The 26,511-nt window shown below is 35.1% G+C and overlaps 1 protein-coding gene across 1 annotated transcript; it reads right to left on the reverse strand.

Annotated features, from left to right (window-relative positions):
• Window positions 1–233: 233 nt before the first annotated feature.
• On the reverse strand, window positions 234–25,513 carry LOC122832527 (SR-related and CTD-associated factor 4-like). Its single transcript, XM_044119353.1, has 18 exons — window positions 25,282–25,513; window positions 23,719–23,802; window positions 23,538–23,582; window positions 23,045–23,206; window positions 22,842–22,959; window positions 22,595–22,722; window positions 22,372–22,518; window positions 22,213–22,286; window positions 20,885–20,972; window positions 20,671–20,748; window positions 20,454–20,533; window positions 15,766–15,947; window positions 14,088–14,188; window positions 13,875–13,988; window positions 13,627–13,783; window positions 13,435–13,526; window positions 1,524–1,659; window positions 234–1,327 (listed from the first exon to the last, which is right to left on the reverse strand). The coding sequence occupies exons 1-18, from the start codon at window positions 25,309–25,311 to the stop codon at window positions 780–782; spliced, it is 2,364 nt and encodes a 787-aa protein (XP_043975288.1). The 5' UTR covers window positions 25,312–25,513; the 3' UTR covers window positions 234–779.
• Between the last annotated feature and the right edge of the window lie 998 nt (window positions 25,514–26,511).

Genomic DNA, 26,511 nt, shown 5'->3' on the forward strand with positions numbered 1-26,511 from the left:
TTTGGACACACAGTTGTGTCCAAACTTTTGGTCTGTACTGTACATGTTTCTGTTTGTAATGAGAATGAATTATTATTTTTGCAGTTATATACCTATTTATATATCATTGCAATTAATTTATTTTTGCAACAAACTGCGTGCACCTGTAGGAAAAACGAAAAACTCTTTACCCTTTTTCAGAACTGACCAGTTTAATAAAAAAAAAAAAAAAAAAAAAAAAAAGATAAATAGAGTTAGAACTGTAAATACACACAATAAAACATTAGCAAATGGTGGACATTCTATATTCATAGTGCATATTTTTACAAGTTGTGACTTCAATGCGTCACAGAGGTTTCAAAAAGTATTTGGGCTTATTCCACCCTCTACTGGCCGGGAATGAAAGCTTCAATTTTTTATTATTATTATTATTATTAATATTATTTTACAATGAAATATATCAGTTTCTAAAAAAACAGATAGAACATTTTTTTCTTCAGAAGACAAAAGCTGACTGTTCAAAACGTATGTCTAAGTCCTCCCAACAAAGTTGAGCATATATAAACTGAAATATACAAAAAGTTGAATATATACACACGTTCAATTTATACAGCAAAAACCTAAAACCAACCAAACAAGAAACATCTCTGGTAAACTTACAGGAGCAGATTAGGGACGCAGTGTTTTATTTGTTAGTGTTGGAAACGGAGAAAGGGAACAAGTCTGAACAGGGGCTATAGCTCCCCCTGGTGCTCAAGAGTTGTTTTACAGACGCTGCTTTAGTTTAATCAAGCCATTTTCTACCACCTCCCTCTTTGAAATGGTGGGCGTCCAAATCCTGGTCTAACAGCTCGGAAATGCCCCCTTTCCCCATCGTTCATAATCTCTGGTCCCATTGATGGATGTTGTTGGAAAGGAGGGCCCCGAGGAGGGAAGGGCATGGGCATTCTGAATCTATCTGATGGAAACATCGGCCCTCCTGGCATCATTTGCGAGGGCATGCGTTGCATGTTTGGTGGACCAGGAAAGGGAGGCATATGAGGGTTTGGTATGCCAAGGGGAGGCTGCAGAGGTGGCATTCCCGGTCTGGGGGGACCCTGCATTCCCAGTCTGGGAGGACCCTGCATTCCCGGTCTGTGGGGACCCTGTATTCCCAGTCTGGGGGGACCATGCATTCCCGGTCTGGGAAGGCCCTGCATTCCTGGTCTGGGGGGACCATGCACGACTGCAGGGTTTGGCAGCATCATAACCTGTCCTGTTGGAGAACCCAGCTGGCTGTCAGCAGCTGAGGAGTGATCTTTGGCTCCAGTAGGATCTGCAGTGGACGCCACTGGAGCTTCGAAATTTCCTGTGATAAAAAAGGAAACTGTTATTGTTTCCACATAAGAATTATCTTATGTGGAAACAATGCAGAAAGAACAAATGTGGACAAGAGGTTTCTAGAATAGTAGCATTGGTAGATCACCAATGCACCCAGGGGTAATATAATGCTTAAACTTAAACAATAGTGGATATATGAAAAATATTCTCTCTGCATAACTTGCCTCCTACTTGATGTGTGGCATCAAACTCTGTGTGTGAGAAAGGAGCTCCTCTAGGAGGTAACGACGGGGAAAGCATGATGGGGGCCGGAAAAGCAGACGGACTTCCAATCGGTTCACACTGCGGAACTGTTGGCATCTGGAAAACAAAACATAATGCCATCTTATCAAAATTACTGTCAATTAGAGTTAGTGTGAACTACACTTAGAGAAATGTTGAACAAACACCCTTTGATTCAAACGTGTGATGTAAATTCACCTGAGGGAAGCAGTATGAAAACTGCTCTTTTAAAGTCTTAGAGACAAAAGTAGAGAGTTATGGTTGGAGTAAGATACTATGTATCCAACTAATCAGTTGGATACATAGTAAAACTTAAGGTAAAAAACTAGCAAAAATTTATTTTATAGTTTGAACCATGTTTTACTCAGATGTAAAAATTCCTCTTCCAGTACAATGACTTATCAGTTTCCGATATCCAAGTCCTGTATATGCCAAGTCTTAAAAATGTAACATTGCAAAACAGAAAAAAACTTTCTATCATACACTTTCTTTGACGTTCCTTTAATGAGATTTCAGATCTAATTCCAGTGCTGCCCCTCCTCCAGCTTTCTGCACCCTGATTGTCAGACTAATTCACTTTTTTCTCACTTCAAAGAAAAATATATTTGAATGTTTCAAACATTTTCAGTCTCACACCACCATCATGAAACACATAAACATCAGGAGTAAGTTAGCCCATAAAAATGTGAGTACCAGAAAAATATAAACACAAACATAGTTTGATTTTATTTTTGAAGGAAGATATTCTAATGAACAAAGGACATATTGAGCCCTAAAGCATTATTGCAAATGATTTCTTCTGTGGTTTAAGTGTCATCAGAAACTAGAACAAACAGGAAATAAAAACGTTCTTGACAGGCAGCGTCTTGCCTTGATGAATGTATCCTTTGGTTATTTTTTGCCAACCATGAAGTGTTTGAAGATACATTAATTATCAATATTCTCTGGCAATGGGAAACAATTTTGTTTCCATACACATTCTTGTCATATAATGAACAAGACGAGTTTCTATTAGTTAAAAGTGTTGGATAGCAATATTACATTACAAGTCAAATTAATTGAAGATATATCATAACAATTCTTTACTCCTCATCTGACAGAAACATGGGTTGATACAGAGAATGCAGATGGCATCATTTCTAGTTAACTTGACCTAATATAGAAGTAATAAAATCTTAAATTTCTGTCAGTTTTCTTATTCATCACTGTCCACACCACAGATGATAAAGACAGGAGATGACCTGAGAAGCCTTGCAGCTTTAAAGTTTTTGCATTCAACTAACCAAAACATACGAGGTTTATTCGTAAATGGTCTTAAAATACTGACTTCTAGTTGTAAATATGGACCACATGTACCATTTTATTAATATTAATATTAATAAATCATGAAAATAAGAAAGGAGGTGTCTTATAATATTATGCTATAATTATTTCACTTTCAAATTATATATATATATATATATATATATATATATATATATATATATATATATATATATATATATATATATATATATATATATATATATATATATATATATATATATATATATATATATATATATAACATATTTAATAAAAAAAAATATCTAACACAAAATAACCCCTTTAAGTAAGTATTCAGCTGATGGCTGCAATTACAGCATCAAATCTGTCAGGTTATGTGGGGATCGATTGTGAACACCCATTTCAAATTCTGCCAATTATTCTGTATGGGGTGGATGTCTGCGCTTTGACTGGGCCACTCCACAACATCCACCTAGTTGTCTCCAAATCATTTTTGTGTAGCTTTGCTGGACGCTTCGGTCATTGTCTTGCTGGAAAATAAATGTTCTCTGCAGCCACGGTTCTCTTGCAGATGGAAACAGATCCAGCCTGACCTATACGAGGGCCATGTTTGATCCATTTCTAGAAGATGGATTTAACTGAACTCCAGGGGATGTTCAGTACCTTAGAGAATTTTTGTATCTATCCCCGGACTTATACTTCCCAATAACCTTTTCTCTGATTTACTTGGAGTGTTCTTTGTCTTCATGCTGTAATGGCAGCCAAGAATACCAATTAATCAGTGAAAGGACCTTTGAAAAACAGTTGTCTTTTTGAGAATCACTCACTGAACTCAAGAGATCTCCATTCCAGTCATTGTGAAACTACAAGCACCAACTCACTGCATCTCTGATGAATTAGGTCAGTCCCTTTAAAGGGGTGAATATTTATGCGCTCTTCTTTTCATTTTAAATATTTTTGTCAATATTTTGTAGAAATTAGTTTTCACTTTGACATTAAACGTTTTTATTTTTTTGTAATTCTTGTCATGTAAAAAAGTCAAATTCTGTTAAAAGCAAAAACAAATAATTAAATATCCAAGGAGCTGAATACCTTTTATAAGAAGTGTACATTGTTTTGCAAAATTATTTAACCTAAGGGCTTTTTATCTAACATTAATATCATACACTTCAGTGTATTTTATCTGTTTATCGGTTGTTGTTGATTGTCCTGCATTAAACTGAATCTGACTTCCCATCAACTCTAGTGGTCCTGACAAGTTCTCCCACCTGAGCTGTGGATCTCTGCAGCTCCTCCAGAGTTAACATGGGCCTCATGGCTCCTTCTATGGTTGGCCAACTTGTCAGTTTGGGTGGATGGCCATTCAGATCTCAATGTCTGCAGTTGTATCATATTTCTTTCTGTCTTCATACGACACATTGAACAATGTTCTCTGAGATTCTTAAAGATTTAAATATTACTTTAGGACTTTATCCCTGACCTGTTTAATGTGTTCTTTGTTCTTCATATTTATACTGAGTTTAAATCAAATTCAAGTAAGATTTTTTTTTATCAAATAGATGACTTCTGAAGGTGACTAGTTGCACTGGATTTTATTTAGAGGTTGTACAATTACTGTAGCTCCCGTTTATATTTGCAAGGATTTTGTAGTAGAAAAATATGACAAGATCAAAACCTTTAAACTTTTTTCCACAGATATGATGTATTCTGTACAATTACACCGAAACACAAAATCTAGAGGTGAAATTACATAATTGCACACCCTAAAAGTAATCCTTGAACTTTCTTGAACTGTTTGACTTAGTTCCAGTATTCTGTTTCCTTCTTTAGATGCCTCCCATCAATTAAAGTGAATCTGGCTAACCTGAAATAAAGCTTAGTTGTTCCAGTAGGATTTTTTTTTTTTTAATTTGCTCACTGTAATGAATTTGAATAACAACTAAGCATACAGTATGCATTTCAAAATTCAGATTTTTATTTATTTATTTTTTAAAATCAGATTTAAATCTATCCAAAGCATCTCTTTTGCCTGCAGGCTAAATTGCATGAAGGAAATATGTTAAGAAAATTCAGTTAATTTAGAATTTTAAGGCCACACCTAGAACAGATTATTGTTGTTTTTTTTTTATTATTGTTTGCTTATTTGACATGATGGGAAAGTCAAAGGAAAATTGTCAAGATATAAGAAAGATAAATGTCACGCTTTCATATCGCTCAAGAAGGAGACAGATTCTGCGCCCCAGAGAAGACTGTGTTTTGGTGAGAAATGTACAAATGGAGTCCAGAAATGCCAAAGGCCTTGTGAAGATGCTGGCTGAAGCAGGTGAAACAGTGTCATTATCTGGAGTGAAACGTATCCTGTTCTGACATGGGCTGAAATGCCACTCAGCAAGAAGAAACTTATAAATCCAAAAGGAATATAAAAATGCCAGATTACAAACCTTCGGTGCACAGAATGAACCAAAAAAAAAAAAAAGAAAAGAAAAGAAAAGCTGCTAATCCAGCATAACTATGTACACAATGCCATTAAGAATTTCCAAACATTTTGTAGAAAAGGCTGAAGGAAGTATCAATTAACTGATTTCTTTTTAACGTAAATTGTGACAATTTCTGCCAATGCAAATAGGCAGTTACTGTGGAAAGTCAGTGATGCCAGAATTTCTTGTTTAGTTTGGACCCAGTGTCCTATCCTCAAGGATGCTGAACATACCATGATGACTTTACTTAAGTAATAATGCAAGTTCTCTGCATTATTAATTAAACCATATTGATATAATGGTTCCTATATCAAAAGGGAAAGAAACTGCATTCATTACTTCACATACTTACGTCTACCAGTCTTAAAACATCGGAATAATAACTATTATTTTTGAAAAAAAAAAAAAAAAAAAAAAAAAAAGAATCTGAGGGCTGATTGTCTTTTGGCTGGGTATGGCTGATGTGTTATTTTTAATAAGGGAACAAAATGCTAATACATTTCACTTCATTTGTATTCTGAGGTTCCATCGTAAATCATCACTAGGCGAATCCATAACATGCATTAATTGTTTCTCTGAACAAGATTCAGGTCAGCCAGAGCATTATGTACTAGAAGTCTACTTGGGCTGCTGATAACGTATTCCAGGAATACTTTTCTGACCAGTATCCATCCATTAAAACAATGACTGCTTCTGCCTGGCAATGCACAACAAAATATCAGTGTTTTAAAACATCACCTAAAACCTACATTACACCAATAATACATTATGTCGTTAATAGCATCTGAAATTACAACTAAATCTACCTTATATGATACTAAATCTGACCAGGATTTATTTAGATTAGTCATTGGACGTTTTTGCATATTAATGTTTACAGACACTGATCTGCATAACAATTTAAAGAACACAACACTTTTTAAGAAGTGGGGTATTGAACTTAAAATACTCCAAATATAGTTTACAATTGTTGTAAACAATACTAGATCTGGTTTGTAAAAATTGTCTACATTATACATAATTCTAAGATTATTTAGGCATATGGAACAAATGGAGTTTATACAGCAGTGAAAATCAAATTGAACAGGTTAAAATTCCTATTTCTTTGTCTGAATTTACTCGACTGTAAGACACAAATAGCCAACATCAATGTCCAAATTCAAAAACATAGCCTCACAAAACAGTGCATGCACAATTTCTAATGAAATTAATTAGAAATATTTCCCAACTTATAGCAAGAGGGAAGACAGGTATTTTTTATTTTGTTTTTACCAAGCAGAGCTAATCACTTGAGATTTTCCGTATTTGCACTAATAAATGGAGAGACGACATGATAACAGAGAACATTTAAAAGGTTCTGCTCTTACCCTGTTTATGTGTACTCCGTCAGCAGAAAAAAGGAACAATAGCTGCATTTTCCCCGCTGCTTAATTCCTCAAAGCAAACCTCAGCAGGCAGACAGCCAGGCATTCGAACTTTCAGCAGGATTCTGTTCCTGATAGACTTTAACACTGCGTTTAGTTGGCTACTTCAACAACATGCAGAATTAACATCTATTATGAGATGATGATAAGAAACTTCAAGTAATGAGCCATAATTCACCTCTTAAAACTTAATCTAAGAAACATAAAATTTTTCCTCCTACTCACCTTTTAAGGCCAAGTTGTCCATGATTCTAGTTTATAGATTTTTGGCCTTATATAACTGAAAGAAATCCTCTTCTTGAAAAGTTAAGCTATTTAAAATGACTAACAGCATATCTGCAGAGATTTTTCATTTCATTCAAAGAAATTGAATTTCCATTTTACTGTTAGCACTATTTAGGTGCATGAACAGTTGGAAATATTCTACTGGGCTCAGACCAGTTATCAAAATAAAAATACACGTTCAGGCATTTTAATGAACAAAAATTTCATTAAAATCCAATTCATATATACATTTATAAATAGCAAATGTGCTTAAAGTTTTTTCCTATATTTAGAAATATAGTGTCTTCAAAAACAGGTTTACCTCTTATAGCTTTCCACATTTTCTCATGTCATGTCACTAATTTCAATGTATTTCATTACAATTTGTGATAAACCAACACAAACTAATGCATGATTGTGATATGAAAGGAAAATAATCTATGGTTTTTACAATTTCCAATACATTTTTAAAAATGTGGTGTACAAATGTATTCTACTTGAGTCAATAAATTGTGGAACAACCTTTGAAAGAGTACCAATAAAGCCTTTGCTGCCAATTTTTGTCCAGCTTTCTGCTTCCTCTGGAAAAAAACATCTCCACGGCATGATGCTGCCATCACCATGTTTCATGGTGGCTTTAGTATGAAGCATTCATTTTTTATTCACACTCCTTCCCATTTGTAGGAAACTGTAAAAGGGGCTTCTTATAGCCTTTTTTCAAAATGGCACAGATGACAGCTGCCGTCTTTTGTTTTAAACTGCTCTGTAACTTGATCTGTGGCCCATTTTGTTCCTTGGTTCTCTTGAGGCCATTAGTGTGTCCTTGTCTTGTAACAATTCAAAAATATTGAAGTTTAAGAGGCAAAAATGTCTTTAAAACATAACTTCAATGTGCAGTTTCAAGGCACTGTGCACTGTACTGAAAGAAGGGAGAGCATATCTGACTTCAAATTCCTAGAATTTCACAAATTTTAAAATTACATCCTCATGCTAAATATAGTCTCACTAGCAAATTTTAGCTGGATGGTCAAGAACTAAGTCTCTTATATTCCTGACTACTAAGCTGTTCTCCAGCACTTATCTTCAGGATTTTAAACAGACGCTGAATTGTGTTGCCAAATGTGTAGACGTTAAAGAAAGTCAGTGCCACCAACCAGATAGAATAAGCACAGGCAAGTATTACAGCCAAACTGATCCAAGAAGCTAATTCCATAGATTTGTAAAGTTTTACAGGAGTGTTTGTATCACATGAAGGTTAGCAGTGGTCAGTAAGATATCCATAAGATCCAGGAAATTGTATGCATCAGGAAATTACTGGAAAAGACTGTTTGAATGCAAGAACTGCTGAAAGTAGGGAAGTGTTGTTTATCACACAACACAAAAAGAACCAATTAGTAAGGACACTCTAAAGGAGGTAACGACCCGATTTATCCCAGGTTGTATTCAAAAGAGAAAATCATATTGTTTTAACTTGAGCATGCATAGGCTGATGATGCAACAACAAGCAGAGTTCTCAGTACAGGTCCAAATGTAGGACAGCATGAGGACACACTCAGACCAAGTTAGCTTGGGGTCCTTACAGATGAAGCCACATTCCTTTGGAAGTGTGTCCAGATCCACATCGAGGAGCAACCGACTCACCTGATGTGATTCCAAAAAAAAGCCCCTTTTCTCTGTTGTTGTCCAGAAAGAATTTTTTTTTACATATATATGACACAGAGTCCACAGACAGATCTGGATTCTCAATCCAGCTGGTCCTGCAAACTAGTTTAAATCCTGGAGCCAAAAGTCAAGAGGCAAGGCTTGTATATTTACATTTTGTGAAAATAGGTATTTTAATCTAAAAAATGCTTATATCAAATCTAAATCTGGTACAAGTCAGTAATGTGTTTTTGCACATGCGGTGCTTACATTTCTCATGTATTTCAATCGGTTTGCTGCTCTGAGCAGAGCATTCTTTATAATGAGCAAAGCATTTTGAATGGAATTCCCCGGTGGGATTTCAACCCGATTAGTGAGAGCAGAAGGAAAACTACAATAGGCTCAAAAACCTCAGTTTTGTCATAAAGAAGAGTCGCACATTGAACTCCACAACAGCAGAAGTCTAAAAACCTCAAGTTACTCTTAATTCTCTCCTTTCAGAGATATTGCCAAACAAATCCAATTGATATACTTGCCAGAACACAGCTTTGAAAACAAGAAACAATCAGACATTAATATGAGCTAGTAGCTCCCAAAGAAAAACAAAAACACTTGATTAGATGATATATGCAAGAGTGCTGATTTTTACATTTGGTTCTAAAAATGTGTACAGCCCAAGAAAATGACTCAGATGGTTTAAATATGCTCCAAAACCCATCATTTTAAGGGAGTGTAAACTCTTTTATTTTTTCTCTCATGATCTAAAGAATTTATGTTTAATTGTGAAGACAGAGTGTCATATAAAAGATGTTAACTTGTCCCAATTAGAAATCAAAACCATAAAACAAGTTCATGAAAATCTGTCAAAATGAAAAGGATGACTTGCATGAACAGTTTTTCCCTTTATTTTCCTCCAAGCTAAGACATATCTACCAGAAAAAATCTTCAGGCCAAAAAGTGTGTTAGATTAGAGAATTAATTAAATATAATTACGTTGCTTCCTCAGAGGCTTTTCCTAGGTTTTTCAATGCTTTTGTATATTTTGTACATGCTCATATGGCTTGTTCATTCCCCCCCCCCAAAAAAAAATTTTCTATGTGGAACTAAAAAGCAATTAACTTAGACCTTAACAGTACTGCTACCTGTAAGACTGAATTAATTTTATTTTAGCAGATCATTCGGTGAAATGAGGGATTTAAATAGTCATGGTTGCTGCACAGAGATTAAGATTAAAACTCTCAGGTGATTCTGGTGTTTTAAATGTGCAATGACACAATGTTAGATTAATTCCTGCTTTAAAGGGGCGGTATTATGACAAATTGACTTTTTTGAGCTTCACATCATGTTATGTTATTCCCTCATCAAAAACATACCTGGAGTGCTGCCTTGATTCTTTCATGCATGCTTGAGAAATCCTTTAACCTGTTGCAACCATTCAGCAGTGCAAAACGCCTGGGTGAACCTAGGGCTGCCTTTGAGACGCAGCTCCTCCTCGGAGCTGCAGCATCCAGGCTTCCGCCTCGCAGACCAGCCCGTCCCACAACTCCCCCAATCAGATCCTTCAAACTAGCCAGCAAAAATTAGCAAACACCTGAGGGTACTGCACATCTGCTGAGCTTATAGCTATGCTGGTAAAATGTTGTTAAAGGATTAATAGAGGAGCGTTGTTGTGATGACTTTGTGAAGGCAGAGTGTTGGAAAGAGCGCAACTTTCTTAAAGCGACAGAGGCCCAATTTTAAGGTGTTAAATTACAAAGTAAAACTGCTTTTATGTCGTATTTGCTAAACATGTGTTTTCCAGCAACAACTGGCTGGAAAACACATAATACTGCCCCTTTGATAGCTTTTCTGTGATACCAAACAGATTCATTTGTGTATTTAGTCTTTTTTCATGCCAGCCTCCATTCTGACTCCTCAATGTGATTGGCCTTGTATTACACCTCCAGGTTTTGTATAAATACAAACATATCCAGTTAGTAACCCTGGGTAACTTACCGAGTTGACGACCAATTTCGCAGTATTGCTTGAGCACATTCTTTGAGAGTTACCTGATCTCTCAAAGGTAACTGTAATATGTTAAATCTATTAAAGGATGCTGCCGCTTTATTATTGAATTATCACAGCTCTCAAAAATGACAGATACAACACATTTTGCAGTCATATTTTGGAGCTCGGCACTTATTTTGGGAGGGTCAAGTTTTAAAACTGGGACCTTGTTGCCGAGAAGCCCTAACTCTTGTCTACCTGCACCACATCATGTTGTTATTCCCACCCAGTTCCATGCTCAATCTAAATTAAAATGTAGTTAACTGTAATACTGAAAACATGGATTTTGCACTACTTGTTCATTGTTGATTATTTTGAAGTCACAAACAGATTGAAGCTTTATTACTCAAGTATTAAATAAGGTGGAGTAAAACTTTTCCTTTTATTTAGGAAAAACATTTCTGGGATCTTGAGTCATATGAGAATAAAGTTGTAGTTTTACAAGAATAAAGTCATAAAAGTGACTTTATTCTTTAAATATTGCATTACCCTCAAGTCATGTTATGACTTTCATTTGATTTTATTCTCATAATGCTATGCCCATTCTCAAATTTATTCTCATCATTACTTTATTCTCATCCCACTTTATTCTTATAATTTTATTTTCTTGTTTCTTTTTCCTTAGTATGGCCCTAATACTCGGTCGTAATTATGATACATAATAAAAACATGTTTAAAGATGTCTCTAAAATCACCAGACCAGGCACCCACTAACAACCAGAAGACTAGGCAATGCATTTGTGAGCTTACCTGGTTTTCCACTCTGATACTCCTCTTCCCAGTCACACCTTTATGTCCCACCAGAAGCCAACAGTTTATTTGGTTTTGAAGATCTTTGTAATGCACGTCAGCACCTGACCTGGAGACCTTTTCTCCAGGTAAGGCACTAAGCCAATCAGTCCCACAATATATGGAATAATACTGATTACCAATTTTATTTGGGTCATTTGCTGGTCATTAATTTAGTTTGTTCATTTAGTTTTTTTGGGGTTTTTTTTTTTAACAGCTTCTTCTAAGTTAAACATTTTTACATTTTACAAAGCTAAATAAGAAGTTGGAAATCTACGTCTTTCAAGTTATTGGATACATTCAGAATTTCATTTAAAATTCAGACACACATTCACATTTTAATACATGTTCAGCACATTCTACCAACTCTTGATATATAATGGTTGAGAAGTATTTCACAATTAGCATTAATCACATATCTATTTAGCCAGAAAACCGAATGCTAAAGAAATGCTGGTGTTAAATGAAGCTTGGTACTGAGCACAGAAAGGATAACAGAAATGCCTCCCTTCACACATACCACAATAATGAAAGTTTTTAATTACCATTTTTATTTGAATAAGATGTTACAGAACAAGATTACTGTATAGATATGCAAAGACTTAATGAGAAAGAAAGAAGTAAAAAAGACTGATCTACAATCAGAGGAGCCTATCTGAATTATTGCAAGGTAGTCCAAGACCAAATTTAATTGTATGCTAAACTACAGCACCAACAAAAACATGATACATAATACTTTAATTCAGTCCTTCAAAATACTATAAGAATAGCAGAATTACTACGGTTGGCTTTAAATTTATTAATGAACCAAAAAGTAAGAGAATAAGTCATTAAGTAATCAGCTGATTTTAAATGGACATAACTGAGGTAAGCTTTCAACACCAATTCCATGAGGTGGAATACAAATTATTATTTTGTAGCTAAACAATCAGTGTCACAATCATTAGCAGCCCTTGCAATGCAACTTTATTTATACCAGTCTTAGTTGATTGTAGTGTATAGAAACCTTTAACTAGTAATAAATAACTTCCTGTTTACTTGCAATACAAATTATTTAACGCAGAGGTCCATTTCTAACAGCTCTTTGAAATATTAAAGATGCAAATATGTCACCTAAATATCCAGATTTTGCATTGTAGAAAAGGTTAAAAGAAGAAAATGAGACAAATGTGAGGCTTGGCATCATGTAGTTTTCTTAGGCCTTCAGTAGAAGACAAATTAAAACATTGTATAACGATTAACTATAAAATGCTGCCCCAGTGCACAGAACATGTGAACCTTTTCTTATTTCTCTGCTGGTCATTCTTTTGCACTTCGTACCTTTCTAGATTTGTTCATTTCACCCTCATCTTTTTTTCTGTACAAAATGGAGCCAATTGCCAGATATTTTATACTGACCATTCTCCAACATATTTCAAACCTCGTGTGAAATTGAGTGACCTGATGCTTTTTTTTTGTTGATTTTTTTTCATATGATAAACAGTTTGCAGAGGTAATCCTCCCACAAATACTGTGTTCTTTTCTAAATTTGTGTAACAAATTAAAATTCACAAGATCTTCCTCAGTTACTAAAGAGCTGGAACGATGTCTGTCATTAATGTCATTATGTCATTCACATAATGCACCAAAGTTTTGTTTTAAAATATTTATAACAAGCTAGAAAAGCTATTTTCTCCCACAGTGTTTGAATAACTACTGACAGAACTGCTCAATACCAAGCAAAAAACTTTTAATGTCATATCTGATCAAAATTAATCTTTAGCTTTCACTTATTTCTTTGTATTTTAATTTTGAAATACATACAAAATGATTCAGATAGGCTCCATGTAACCAATAATACCTTATTTTTGTTATTACTTCAATGAGACTTCAAGAAAAGTTTTAGTACTAACAAGAAAGTGCTTAAAGACTGCAAAAAACGTTACCTGAACATGAGCACTGACAGCCACATCTGGTACTATTTCCATTGCTCCATTTACAGCTGCCTGGCTCTTAACTTCTTTGGCAGTATTCCACTCTACAGTACCGATAAAGACAAGGATAAAGTAAAGAAATATGTATTGTAAAACCTTGTGGTATGCGAATTGAGGTCACGCTGAAAAATGTCATGTATTTACCTGGATTTAGGGTTTCTGGATCCAGCATGCCGCCCTCCTGATAGCTCTCCAACTCTTCACCTTTGACTTTGCTCCAAGGAATGTAAGTAACCCCTTGTTCCACATCCCAGAACTTTTTGTGTGCTGACTTTATACCTTTGTTTAAAGCCCAAGCAATCTGGGAGAAAATTAAATTAGGTGCAAGTGATATTTTTACGCAAAAGAAACTATACAATTACAAAACAAATCTAAATGCCTAAAGCACATACCTTAGTAGGTTTCTGGTTGGCTTTGTACGCCCCTTTACTGAGTTTTTTTAAGGCCATATAAGCATCTTGTCTGTGAACCATAACAATATAGGCACAACCTCTCGGAGGAATCATCTGAACACAAAGTAAAGGTTCAAAGTGAAAACAAAGTTAGCAGGATCTGTTGGTCACAGAAGGTGAGAATTATATTTCACACAAACTGCCCAAACTTACATTGATGGACTCAATCTGACCAAATTCTTCTAAAAGGGACATTACATCAGATTGCTGGGTTTTCTTGTCCAGCTGCCCAACCCAAAGTGTGGTACTGCAAACTAGAAACAAAAGAAAACTGAAACTACTGTGGGGATTAAAATTAAATATAGGGTTTGACAAAATGTTTTCACAGTGATTTTAATACTTTAACTAATAGTTCAATATACCAAATCCACTTTGCTATAGATTAACATGCACAGTGGAAAAAGTCTACCGTGGACAATAATATCTACAGTTTTATTTCCAAACTTGGTACAGTCAATCAGCGCCAAGGAGAATAAATGGATCCCCTTGATTGGTTGCCTTGCAAACACCAGCCAATAGTGTGTCAAGTAGCATTGTGTATAGGTATTTTGGCTTCCCAATATACATTTGCTTTCAACTATATTATATATGCTCAACAAATAAAATCCTCAAATAGGTGTGTTAAGACATTTCTTGCATTTGGAAAGGACTGCTCTGGAACACCAAGAACTTCACAGAGAGAGGTCCAATTAGAGTCAAGAAGGTTTCATTAAACCAAAGAAGCTCAAATCAAGTATCTTTCTAAAGAGTGAGCGACAGTTCATATAGCCACCAGTACAGAGCTAACATTGACCCCGTTGGTGACAACTTAATATAAACTTAGAGCGAGTAAGTCTTTTGTACAATAGGCTTCTGTCAAGAAGGGGAGGAAAAAAAGGAACTTATGTTTTAAAACAAATATATCAAGAACAGACTGAACATCTTCAAGAATTACACGGGCTACTGCTAAATTTTTTCAGATGAACCTTCATTCTGATTGTTGGAGACATTTAGAAAAACAAAGAGCATTGCTATGGTTCGCATGTCTTGCAGACTAATAAAGCAATCACACAGAATCCAAGTGTAATGTTGTCACTTATTACATTGTCACTTACATTTCTGAAACTGGGGATACTATTCTGCCACATTGGTTAGAATAAAAGTAGTTTCAGTCTCCAACAAAATCAATCCAGACATAATTTGGTGATTAACAATTCCCTTTTCAGTATGATTAGTTGTCACTGGCAAAAGTAGTTCAAAGACTATGACACTGAAATTAAGGATCAGAAGTCAGGAAATGTCTGATAACTGAGAACATGCTTTCAAAAAAGCAAGCGGCTGAATAAATGCTGACAAATTGTGACTAAGTTTTCACTACCCCAATCGGATAAGAAGGCACCACTATAATTCATGAAATGCCTACAATTTCATATCTAGTAAGCCTTTCAAAATAACAGAAATTATGAAGAAAGGTTAACAATATGAATAATTTTTTAAAACTATTAGCAAAAACTAGGTTTTTGTTAAATTTTAGCCTTTTAAACTATGACTGTTTTATTTTATGTTCAGTATATCAAAAGAAAACACAAAATATTACAAACGTCAAAGATGCCATGTATCACTGTTTATGTCACTGCCAAAACTTTGTCCATTACTGTACATTGAGGCAGAGCAGACTTCCTACATAAACACATCAGATAAATTATTTTACCCAGACCCAGCTAATGTTAAAAGAACAATGAAGAATTGATAACACCTACTTCTAATACTATGACCAGATGTGGCACATTTGTGACTAACTTAATGCTGTACAATATATTACTCAGTGACTTGTTTCTGTATTGGTACATACCGCTGAGAGTTTGGCTCTTTAAGCTGGGAAGACCTTTCTGTCTGCGTTCTCTGTCCTTCTCTCTGTCACTCTGGTCCTCTGAACTAGCATGAGATCTCCAGCGGCGTTCTCTGGAGCGAGAGCGTCTGTGCCTTGACCACCTTGAGCGAGATAAAGATCTTGATCTTCTTCTCCTTGGCGATCTAAGGTACAAATAAAAGATACAGTTTAGGTGCAACAGAAAAAAATATTTCTCAAATGAAAATTTACACTTTTTATCATTATCTGATTAGTGGCAAGAGAGCACATCCTGACAGTTGTGCTTGTACTGATGTAGAATCTCTTCAGTCAGGATCTACTTCTAAGCAGAATTTGATGATGACTCAGTGAAAAAAACTCAAACTCATTGAGAAGGCTCTGTGTTTAGAAGCCCTTTCATAACACATTACAGCTGTAGAGAGACAGAAGGATGCCATAAAAGTTTAGATTAGTCTTGATGAAACCCAATGTATTTCATGGTGGCTTCAATTAAAAGCTCCTTTAATGCCAGGCTGCAGCATATGGCAGTATAAAAGATCCTTACTCTCAGCAGGAGTGTAACACAGGTCAGTGCTCCTAAAAGACCAAGGCAGGGGGCAATACTTCAGTAGAACCTTAGTCATAAAGTCACAGATGAAGGCTTATTTGCAGTTTTTTCAGTGCATGTTTATACAATTTTCTTATTTTAAGTCAGTGGACATCTTTCCTGGTTTTGTACATTTATCTTGCACATACCTATCCCAGGATATGTAGGGTTTGTTGAAATAACAAATCTGCATGTTTAAATGAATGGCTTGTATTCTTCATCTAAAGAATGACAATGTTGTGTAAATATTTCTTGCCAGTCATCTCAAAGTTAAAAATAGAATCATCACACAAACAGAAATACATTCATCCATTATCTTGCACGGTTATCCCTAGTGGGGCCACCAGAGGTACTGGTGCCTATCTCCAACGGTCAATTGTTTTGTGCAGTTCTGATGATTATGGCTTACAGATAATGGAAACCCAAAATTTAACATCTCAGAAAATTTGTAGTGTTAAATGGACTTGTTCATATAAGAATATCAAACAATGTGTGGAATAATTGTTTATTTTTAATGAATTTTTATATTTATGTGTAAATGGTTTATTCTTCCCCTTTCTCCTCTTTCCCGTTGGATATGCAGGTGTGCAGTCTGATTGTCTAATTGTAGTGAAGCCTTATTAATGGTAGCACTCTGATTGCACAGGTGCCTGGGTCTGTTTTTCCTTTTTTTTAATTAAAATTAATAGATGTCAAAGTATTAAAGCAAACTTTAAGTGTGACATGTGACCTCCCACCTGAATATTCAACTGAAATGTAAACACAAAACTTGCAGGTAGAGACTGTTTTATCGTGAGCAAAAAACACTCAAACACAAAGTTCAGCAGTGTTATATGTAGCCCGGTGCAGCATGGACTGTTCAGAGTTCAACACCGGAGAAACTAAATAGCAGCTAAACAAATGGACTGCCCAACACAGAAGAGCAAATATTGCTTGAAGAAACAGCAATTCCTCTACATCTGAAAGATAAGCGACAAATGGAGGACAGCAATGTAAACATTTTGGATAGGGAACACAGGCGGTTTGATAGAAGTGAAAAAAGCAATGTAAGTTTAGCATGAAAAACAAACACTAAACATAGGAGGTGGCCTTAGATTCAATCTTTCAAATGCCAACTCTGCAGCCATGGTTTCAATTCCCAAATTCACAACCTTGGAAAATGTCACCAAAACAATTCAGATGGCATCATTAAGGACCAGCTTGGATAATCAGGTAACCACCAAACATTGCCATGAACAGAGTCTTAATTGGTGACTTTATTGGCCCCATTACTGTGATTGTTGTGCCCAAACATGTTTAGAACTGAAAGCTTTTGTGTGTGCAGTGATAACTTAGAAACAACAGTTATTCATGTAAAACCTGTTTACCATAATTTCCACCACCATTATATTCCTCATAGTGAGGTTTAGAAATTTTAAAAACTGCACCCATATGTGAGAATAAAACATGATTAAATCACATTAAAGTTGTTTAAATATTTTGATAACCCAGTGTACTAGCTGTACCTCCCTGAATGCAGCATGCGCTACTGCTGTGAAAATACCTTCTTGTAAATGGAGATTCCTACAACTTGCAGGAATTTCTGTTTTAAATTTGAGCTGGTTCCAAAGTCTACTGATTTTTCTCCAGTATCTGTGGAGTTCATATTCAGCCTAGTATATTGTTTCAAGTGAGTAACTTGGTTTAAAAGTGTTTATGCTGCCATGACGTTTTGGTTTGGCCACAATACATCAATTCTTATCAGCCCACAGTCAGACAGTGGAACCTGAAATACTTCACATTTACTAAAGACTGCTAAAATCCTACTTTGGTAATTAACCAAGGATGTGATGGCCAGTTGGTACAAATACATAATGAATGCTTACTGAATGAGAAGAGCTGTTTTGAAAGATGAGGACCACCAAGACAAATGGGATCTATATGTCTAAATCCTCTCAAGGATGAATAAAATATTTATTTTAAATTTATTTCACCCTGCACTGTCTGTAAATATAATATTTGGTAGCCAATGCATTTAAATTCAAGTCATCCACTACCATTGCTATACCTGCATCTACAATAAGTTGTAGCACAAATGCCCAAAATCTCCAAAATATTTAGTATTATAACATACTTTCAACATCGATCATAAAAGTCATTGAACAATGTGTCAGGTGTCTAATTTTGTCACCTACAGACCAAAAAAACAAACTAATAATCTTTTAATAGGACTCATTTCAGGTGCTCCACTGGTCTTGCACCTCAATTTCTACAAAATCACAGGCAAACCTGAATTGCAGTTATTCACCCCAAGGGTTAAGTGTGCAGTTTAGAAATGCATGGGAGTTTGTTGTGCACTATTGTAAAAATCACTCACTGGATGCAAGTGGCTGTGTGAGAAAGTCACCAAGTACTTATTCTTCTTCTTTTTTTTTTAACCACCAAGGCCACTGAAACAATCCCAGGACTCATTATGCAGTGTTTAAAACTCAGTTGTGTCAGAGAGATAACAAACTGGTGTTACTGTTCTCAAAACAGGATAAGCATGACAAGAAGTCCAAATGCCTCTATTTAAGAACCTTTACCAGAATGTTAAAATTTTGTTGCAATTTATTTGTTTCCAATATGCAAAAAAATAACATTTTAGATTAAAACTCAAAATGGAATGTCAGATTTCAGCATTATATTAAGTTCAATAAATCACCATGCAGTCACAAGCTTAGCTTTTATATTAATTGTCCCTACTACCTAATGTCATTACATGTGGTGTAGAAAGTTTCAGTTTCTTTTGCAAACCGAGAAACAGCTTTGCAGGTATTAAAACCTATTTGTAAATTCCTTGGAAAACAGACTGAATCAACATTTGCATGAATTGAGAACATGCTTAAAGGAAGGGCTTTATGTGTTTTGCAGGCTTTTAAGAGCATTGGACTGAGAAGTAGCTTACGCGATAAGCTCACCAGGTGTTTGCTAATTGTTGCTGCCACTGGTCAGAAGCTCAAAGGTGGAGCTTTGGGAAATAGGAGGTGCATAGTATGAGAAGGCATTAAGGCACCCCAAAATGGTTGGCACTGGAGATTCAAAGATTTCTTAAACATGTATCACTGTGTCTAAGCAACACTCCAGGGATGTATTTTTGATGAGGGAATGACATCACAACATGAAAAAAAACTCAGAAAAAGTTAAAATTGCATAGTACCTCACTTTAAGCAGGAACACCAGGTAAACAATAACCAAACAGAACAACTCCCAGCAAAACAGATGAAACAAGTACTACCGTAACTAATTTTGCAACTGAAGTGATTGGCATTGCCAACATTAACAAAACCATGCAGAATGTCTTTATGTGATGTCTGAGATAATGGGAGAACCCTCAGCTGTTCTACTCCGCCTCGTCTGTTTTTCCTTGGTAAGCTGTTATAAGTAAGTTTGCTTAAATACATGATTTTCCTCAGTGTTCTTTAAAAAGCTCTTCCCGGGCGATGACACTCAGTATGACTGGATTAGAGATCCTTGTGATACAGCTCTACCCACCTTGATTTGGCTAGCTACTTAGGGCTACATTTAAAAAATACTAAAATATCTTTTATGTCACAAAAAAACCATAAATGGTGCCTTAAACTGAAAATCTTTGGATGCCTCATAAGTGTTTTAGGTGTTACAACAGTAAAATTACCCTATTTATTGCAAAATGCAGCAGCAGCATCTATAAAAGCCTCTCTGAAACACCTGGACTCAACACTCAACTTAAAGGTCAGTGCCTGCCAGCTTTTAAGTGAAGCTTTGCTCAGCAAACTGAGTATTAATATGGTCTTCTTTGCTGATTTCAAATTTAAGATCACTCCCTTCTTGTGGTACCAGCAACAGAAAAACATTTGACCAATCAAATATTTGCACACCTTTTAGTAAAACCATTCCTTATTGCAAGATGAACCTTTGAAATTTGCCTTTTGCTTTATTACTGAGAGCTGAGGTGGTAGGACTACTACTTATCACAGCAAATTTAGTACATGTCACAACAAAGACTGTCATTAGCTAAAGCTGCCCTCACAACCGCTAAAAATTCTATTATTAATTACATTTGTAAGTGACAAACAGTCATTACCTAGAAGGAGATCTGGACCTCGCACCATAGTCTCTGTCTCTCCCTTCCTGCTTCAACGAAGAATTTTCTCTTGAGTTTTCCTGTTAGACACAGACAACAAAGACACTGTGAAAAAACATTTTCCCTATTTAAAAAGCCTAATTATTAAAAATTGTACTTAAAGACTAATCAACAATTGTTTTGTTTCAACTAAATATCTTAAAGTTGGCAAGCTTACCCATGATTCAGACTCTTTCACAGAATTAAATCCATCGGGTGTCAAATTTTGCTCAACATGACTCATTCCTTCACTATGCTGAGAAATAAAGAGAAAAAAACCCCACAAATTATGAAAAATACCCACAAACACACAACATTGCTGTAAAATATTGACAAATTTGAAATAAGTTATTATTCTGAAAATTTATATTTTGTGTTTTTAACAAATTTACCTTTATGTCTCTAGTCCGGCCAAACATATTAGCATCTGTGTTTAACATCTGAACGGGAAACTGGTTTGACATGTTTTCAGGTATACCTCTGTCAGGACAAAAACTCACATTAACACGTAGGCACACTAACATATGATACTAAAATTCTAGAATTTTTCACAATCATTAACTCATTCAACTGCAAAAATATTTTAACATGTAAATACAGTGTTTAATATTTCATTTTAATTGTGCAAAAACTCCAGAACTGCATATAAAACCATAGTTATAAAAATTGGATGGTGGACTTAAATTTATTCACTTAAAACACCCAGTGGCCATCTGTACTATCTAAAACTATCTATGAGCCAGTTCTCCAAATACATCAAGATAAGACTGCAAATTGGTTATGAGTTGAGAATCCTGCAAAATTATCTCAAGAATCTCAAACTAATTCTGTTGAGCCAAGCAATCATTTACTTACCAAAGATAATTTGAGCTTGCTCCCTTACTGCAGTTTTATTTTCAAACTATCTTAAATCTGAGATGCCAAGCTTATTTTGCCACATGAAACGTTTTTCTTTGTAAGGCAGAAAATAAAATTATAACTTTGGTATTATAAATTAAAGAAATACTGAGACTTCAAAATTTTGAATGGCAAAAATCGCTCAAAAAGACTTTTAGCTCTGGTAGAGATTTTCTCATGGTAGACCATGTTCTCTGAAGGAGTGCATTTTTAGTATAGTTTTTTTTTATTTTGCAGCTTTTGTTTATATTTTCACTTTCACCTATATCTTTTGCTTCTACACAGACAGATAAATACTGGACCTGCCATTTAATATGAGTCAATGGAGGGGAAAAAAAAAAAAAAGACACCAGTCTGTCTTTGCTACCCTTTCTACCATTAGGTTTACTATCTAGATATATACATCTTCTTAACAAAAAAAACAAAAAACAAAGCAAAAACAGAACAAAAGCTTTGCTGGCAGTAGTATGCTATTAAAAACAGTGTTATTATTTTTTGCATCCGGATCGTTTAGCTTCAACTGAGCATTATTAATAATTAAGAAATTAACTCATAGGCCAAAACAAGAAAGAAAAAAAGGAAAAATTGTTAAAAACTAAAACCTTGTTGTCACTGTGCTTATTTCATGTTTTGGAGTTTAGATCCTTAAATGGCTCTACAATAACCACCAGAAATTAAGCAAACAACAAATAATCCCAGAATGTAGGCTTTCAAAATAGTTAACTAAACAGACAAAAAGCTAAATGTGTAGAATACATAAACTAGCAATTTTCATCTTTGACTTTGATTTTTCTTTTCTCACACTTTTGTCCTTAGCACTCACTGTGTCTGAATGTTGCCTTCTGACACTGCCATATCCTCAGGTTCATCATCATAGTCAAATCGGTCAAGTAGTTTCTGAAAAACAAAACATAAAAGTATAAAAGGGTAAATGACAGAACTGAATTTCAAAAACATTTAGGAGACAGAAAATTATCAGTACCTCAGCTAAAGAACCTTTCTTTACAGTATCAGTCCTTGGGTTGGGCTGGGCTACTGGCATCTGATGTTGGTTTGTTATGTTATTTGCAATTGTAGATGTTCCAACTGTCCTTTCAGCCTGCTGAAAGTTCTGGAGCATCCTCTGCAGCTGGTGATCAAAATGAAATGTTACTAAACAAAATCTTGGCTCATTTGATGGCGATCTACAACAGTTTATTACTTACCTCCTGGGCATGAGAGGACTGAAAGAGTTGTGCCACAGCAGCTAAAGCTTCTGGAGTGGGTAGGACAGACAGTACATCTGAAGTATTACCGGTCGAAGGTGTAGTCTCTTGTTGGAGGTCAACAGGAACTGCTCAGAACAGAAATATTAAATTATTTAACAAAGGAATATTACTCACCAAAGTATGAAAGACACTACATTTCTTTTAAGTACATTTATGTGTGTTACAATGTTTAACACTTCGTTACCTTCTGCAGCAGAATGTGGCACAACAGTGCCATTGGCCATATCCATTAGAGGCTGAAGGATCTCCATATCAAACACACCATTCTTCTGCCAGAGATTTAGCACTCTGATAATTTTATTCTGAAAAGAAAAAAATATTCAGACATTGAAGTTTTACAAATATCTCAATCATGTTACAAAAGGACATTAAAAGTACAAATAGTACCTTGTCATCCTCCGGACAGCAGTAAAGGTTTCGGAAAGTATCTGTGAAGTTCTTTAAAAACCGGGGGCCAAAAACATCCTTTTCAACACCAAACTGATGGCGTGACTGGCGGACAATGGAATCAACCACATATAGACCAGGAACCTTCAATTCTGGCTTGCACTAAAAAGAAAGAAAACAAGAAAGAAAAACATTGATTATCTTGAGAACATTTGCAAATGCTCTCAAGATAAAGTTTAAATTAAGAACCTTTTTTGTAGTCTGAAAGCAAAAGGAAGCATTTTACTGTGTTTGTTCAATATGGAGTGAGTGCATACATTCCATCTGAAACTACTTTTTTGTTTTTCTGTCTTTAATAAATATTTTATATCAACCACACCTCTACAGCATATTTGCTATCTCACAGATAATTGTGTGTTTAGGGGTGTTTCTAAATGTTTCAAATTTTAAAAAAAGGAAATTCAGGAAAAACAACCAGAAAAAATGTACATACCTTCTTGATGAACTTTTCAACAATCTGGACAACATGTTTGTACAGCTAAGTAAAAGAAATAGAAATAGAAATCAGTACCAGCAAAAAGTATATATATATTTATTTTTTTTATATACCAGGCATGTACACCATATCATAGTAAGCAGTTCATTTCCTTTGTGAGTATTTTATACACATTTACCTTAATGGCTTTAATAGCTGATTTGGTAACAGACATCATTTTAGCCCGGGATATTGGAGGCTTCATCTCGATCATAGCGAACAACTGGTTGAACAAAAGAATTAGATTAGGAAGGCAAACAGTTAATTAGTTTAATATTAATTGCCGATTAATGGTGTCATCCATCCAGCCATTATCCAACATCCTTATACTTGCAGGGTCGCAAGAGGGATAGTCCCTATCTCCAGAGGTTCAACGGTCAACGGACAGGTTGCCCCTTGCCAGCCCATCACAGGGCAAAACAGGGACAAACAGTACAAACTAATGAAAATGTTCATGGGGAGAACATGCAAACTCCATAAAGTAAAACCTTCCACCAGGATTCAAACCCGTGCCACTGTCCAGATCAATGGTTTGTTAGATTAGTTCCAATAGATTAACTAAAAACATCCACTTAAACCTTCTTTTAAGGTTTGGCTGCCATCCAGAATATGGAGCTGCTGGTCATCTTTAAAGCTAAAGTATGTGACGTTCACAAAGAAATGTCTTTCACATGTATGAATAAAGTTGTATTTACTTACACTGTGTTCAATGTAAGTATTCTCAATGTTTTTTAGTGTTTTCGCTGAAGGACTTCAGTGCAGAAAATAACTGAACCCTTAAGAGTAATATTACTAATCCCAGTATTCCAGGAAATATATGATATAACTATACCCCAATATTAATATATTAAGTCTGTTTCTATACGACAAAAGTTCCTTCTGCACGCTTACAATCCTGATCAGCTGATCTCTTATCAGCACCACCAGCTCTACAAAACTGAAGTTAAAACAAAGCTTCTAGCGCAAGATTTTTTTTAACACCACTCTGGGAACATTAAAACAATGTAAAAAACAGTCAGAAACAGTATTTATGGATCCAGGGACAATGTTGAGGCTTTTATGTCGACAGACACGCAAATAAGTGTGGTTAAGTAAGCTTCAGCAATAGACTAGAATCAGCTTGGTGGAAAAGGCGCCAGACGCGTGTGTTTACATACCTTTTTAAACAGCACATAAAAACTTATGCTTATAAAAAGTTCTATTTTATTCACTCATGCGATCTTTGCAGTTTGATTTGTGCATGCGCGACAAAAAAATTATAATATAACATTTGGAATAATTTTGTAACAAGAAATACCAGAGCTACAATAAATAAAAGCAAGATAGCGATTTAACTATTCACCTCTCGTTCATTTCTAAACAAATCTTTTTACAATTTCTTATTAAACAGTACTAATGTACGCGAGGTAGTACTACCAACTGTATTTAGAAGACAGTCGGTTTCTGAACATTCGCATTAAGTCTGTGTAGGAGTTTGTTATTATCTGTAGCCCAGTATTATTGGCCTGAATAACCAAACATTAAAACTAGGTTATAGAGAAATGACGTGCATCTTAAAAATACCGATTTAATTAAAGATATTGGTTGACAGGTTCTATTTTTAAGGGCAGGACAACTATAGATCTTACCAGGTGAACAAAAAAAAAAAAACGGATAGAAGTTAGCTTAGCTTAACGGTTTAGCATTGGGAGTAAAAACTTACCTCCGTGTTGAACGCGTTCACGGCATCCATTACGGCTTATTATTAATTCAAACAGTTCGAATCACACATTTATTGAGCTAAACTAACTACAAATTATTATATAAAGCAGTTTACCCAAAAACATTAAAACGAATCTGTCAAATGGCTTTTTAGTATCCGAATTCAGAAAAGGCTAAGCTAAAAGCTAGGAATACCACCCTCTACAGAAATGTATCTAGCGGAGCTCCACAGGAAGCGGAAATACGAAATGGGAAGTACCTCTTTTCTGGAGGAAAAATACTTTTAAGGAACTAAATTTTAATCTTAGGTGACCTCGAAAAGAACAAATTCCGATTTAGGTAATAACAAATGGCCTGTTACTAAGATTTACAAAATTTTATCACATATTGTAGGTTAGTAAAGAAGGCATAGAAATATGAATGTTTCGGCATTTACTATCTTGCTCCCCCTGGTGTCTGGGCATGAGAAGCTTGACAGTCGTTGCGTCTGGAGGGAATAAGTCTGGAAATATCACAACATTTTTGCTGTATTTGATTCTAAAAAAGATTAGGATTTGTTTCAAATGTAGCAGAGAAAAGGGGCGCGGTTTACTGAATACTGAATTCACTGAAATTTGATCAACATTTTGAAAGATATCCCTCTCTTTTTTTGAAGGTGACCCCCTAACTTATTCCAATCATAAATCACATTTTTGTTTTATTACAGTTTAACTCAGAACACATAGCTTTGTTATGTATATTATATGCTGTAATATTGCACAATATATTATTAATAATTCTGTTTATATTTTAACACTTTTATTTTTGTGTGAACCTCTCTACCAAGATGCTGCTGTTACACTTCAATTTCTCCATGGGGACAATAAAGGATATCTTTATCCTATTTCTTCTGTATAACTACTAACTAATAATAGCTTGCAGAACTAGAACATATTATTCGACTGGAATCAGAGACAAAGATCTCAGAAAGTGTTCATTTGTGCTTATTCCTGGCCTTTCCGGAATGAAACTAACAAGTCAATGAAAGAAATAAGAAATATATTTTTTGCATAATATATTCCTTTAATTCTAGATGTCATATACCGGCGATGGAAAGAAGTTGTGTTTATAAATGAGTATTTATTCTTTGAGGGCTTTTTTGTGAAAGCCCTCAAACTTTACTAAGTTTTGTGAAAACTTAGTAAATTAACGAGAACTTTAGAAATTTTGCAATTGCACAATATAAAAATAA

This window comes from Gambusia affinis, linkage group LG06, assembly GCF_019740435.1.
Source record: "Gambusia affinis linkage group LG06, SWU_Gaff_1.0, whole genome shotgun sequence".
NCBI classification, from domain to species: Eukaryota; Metazoa; Chordata; class Actinopteri; order Cyprinodontiformes; family Poeciliidae; genus Gambusia; species Gambusia affinis.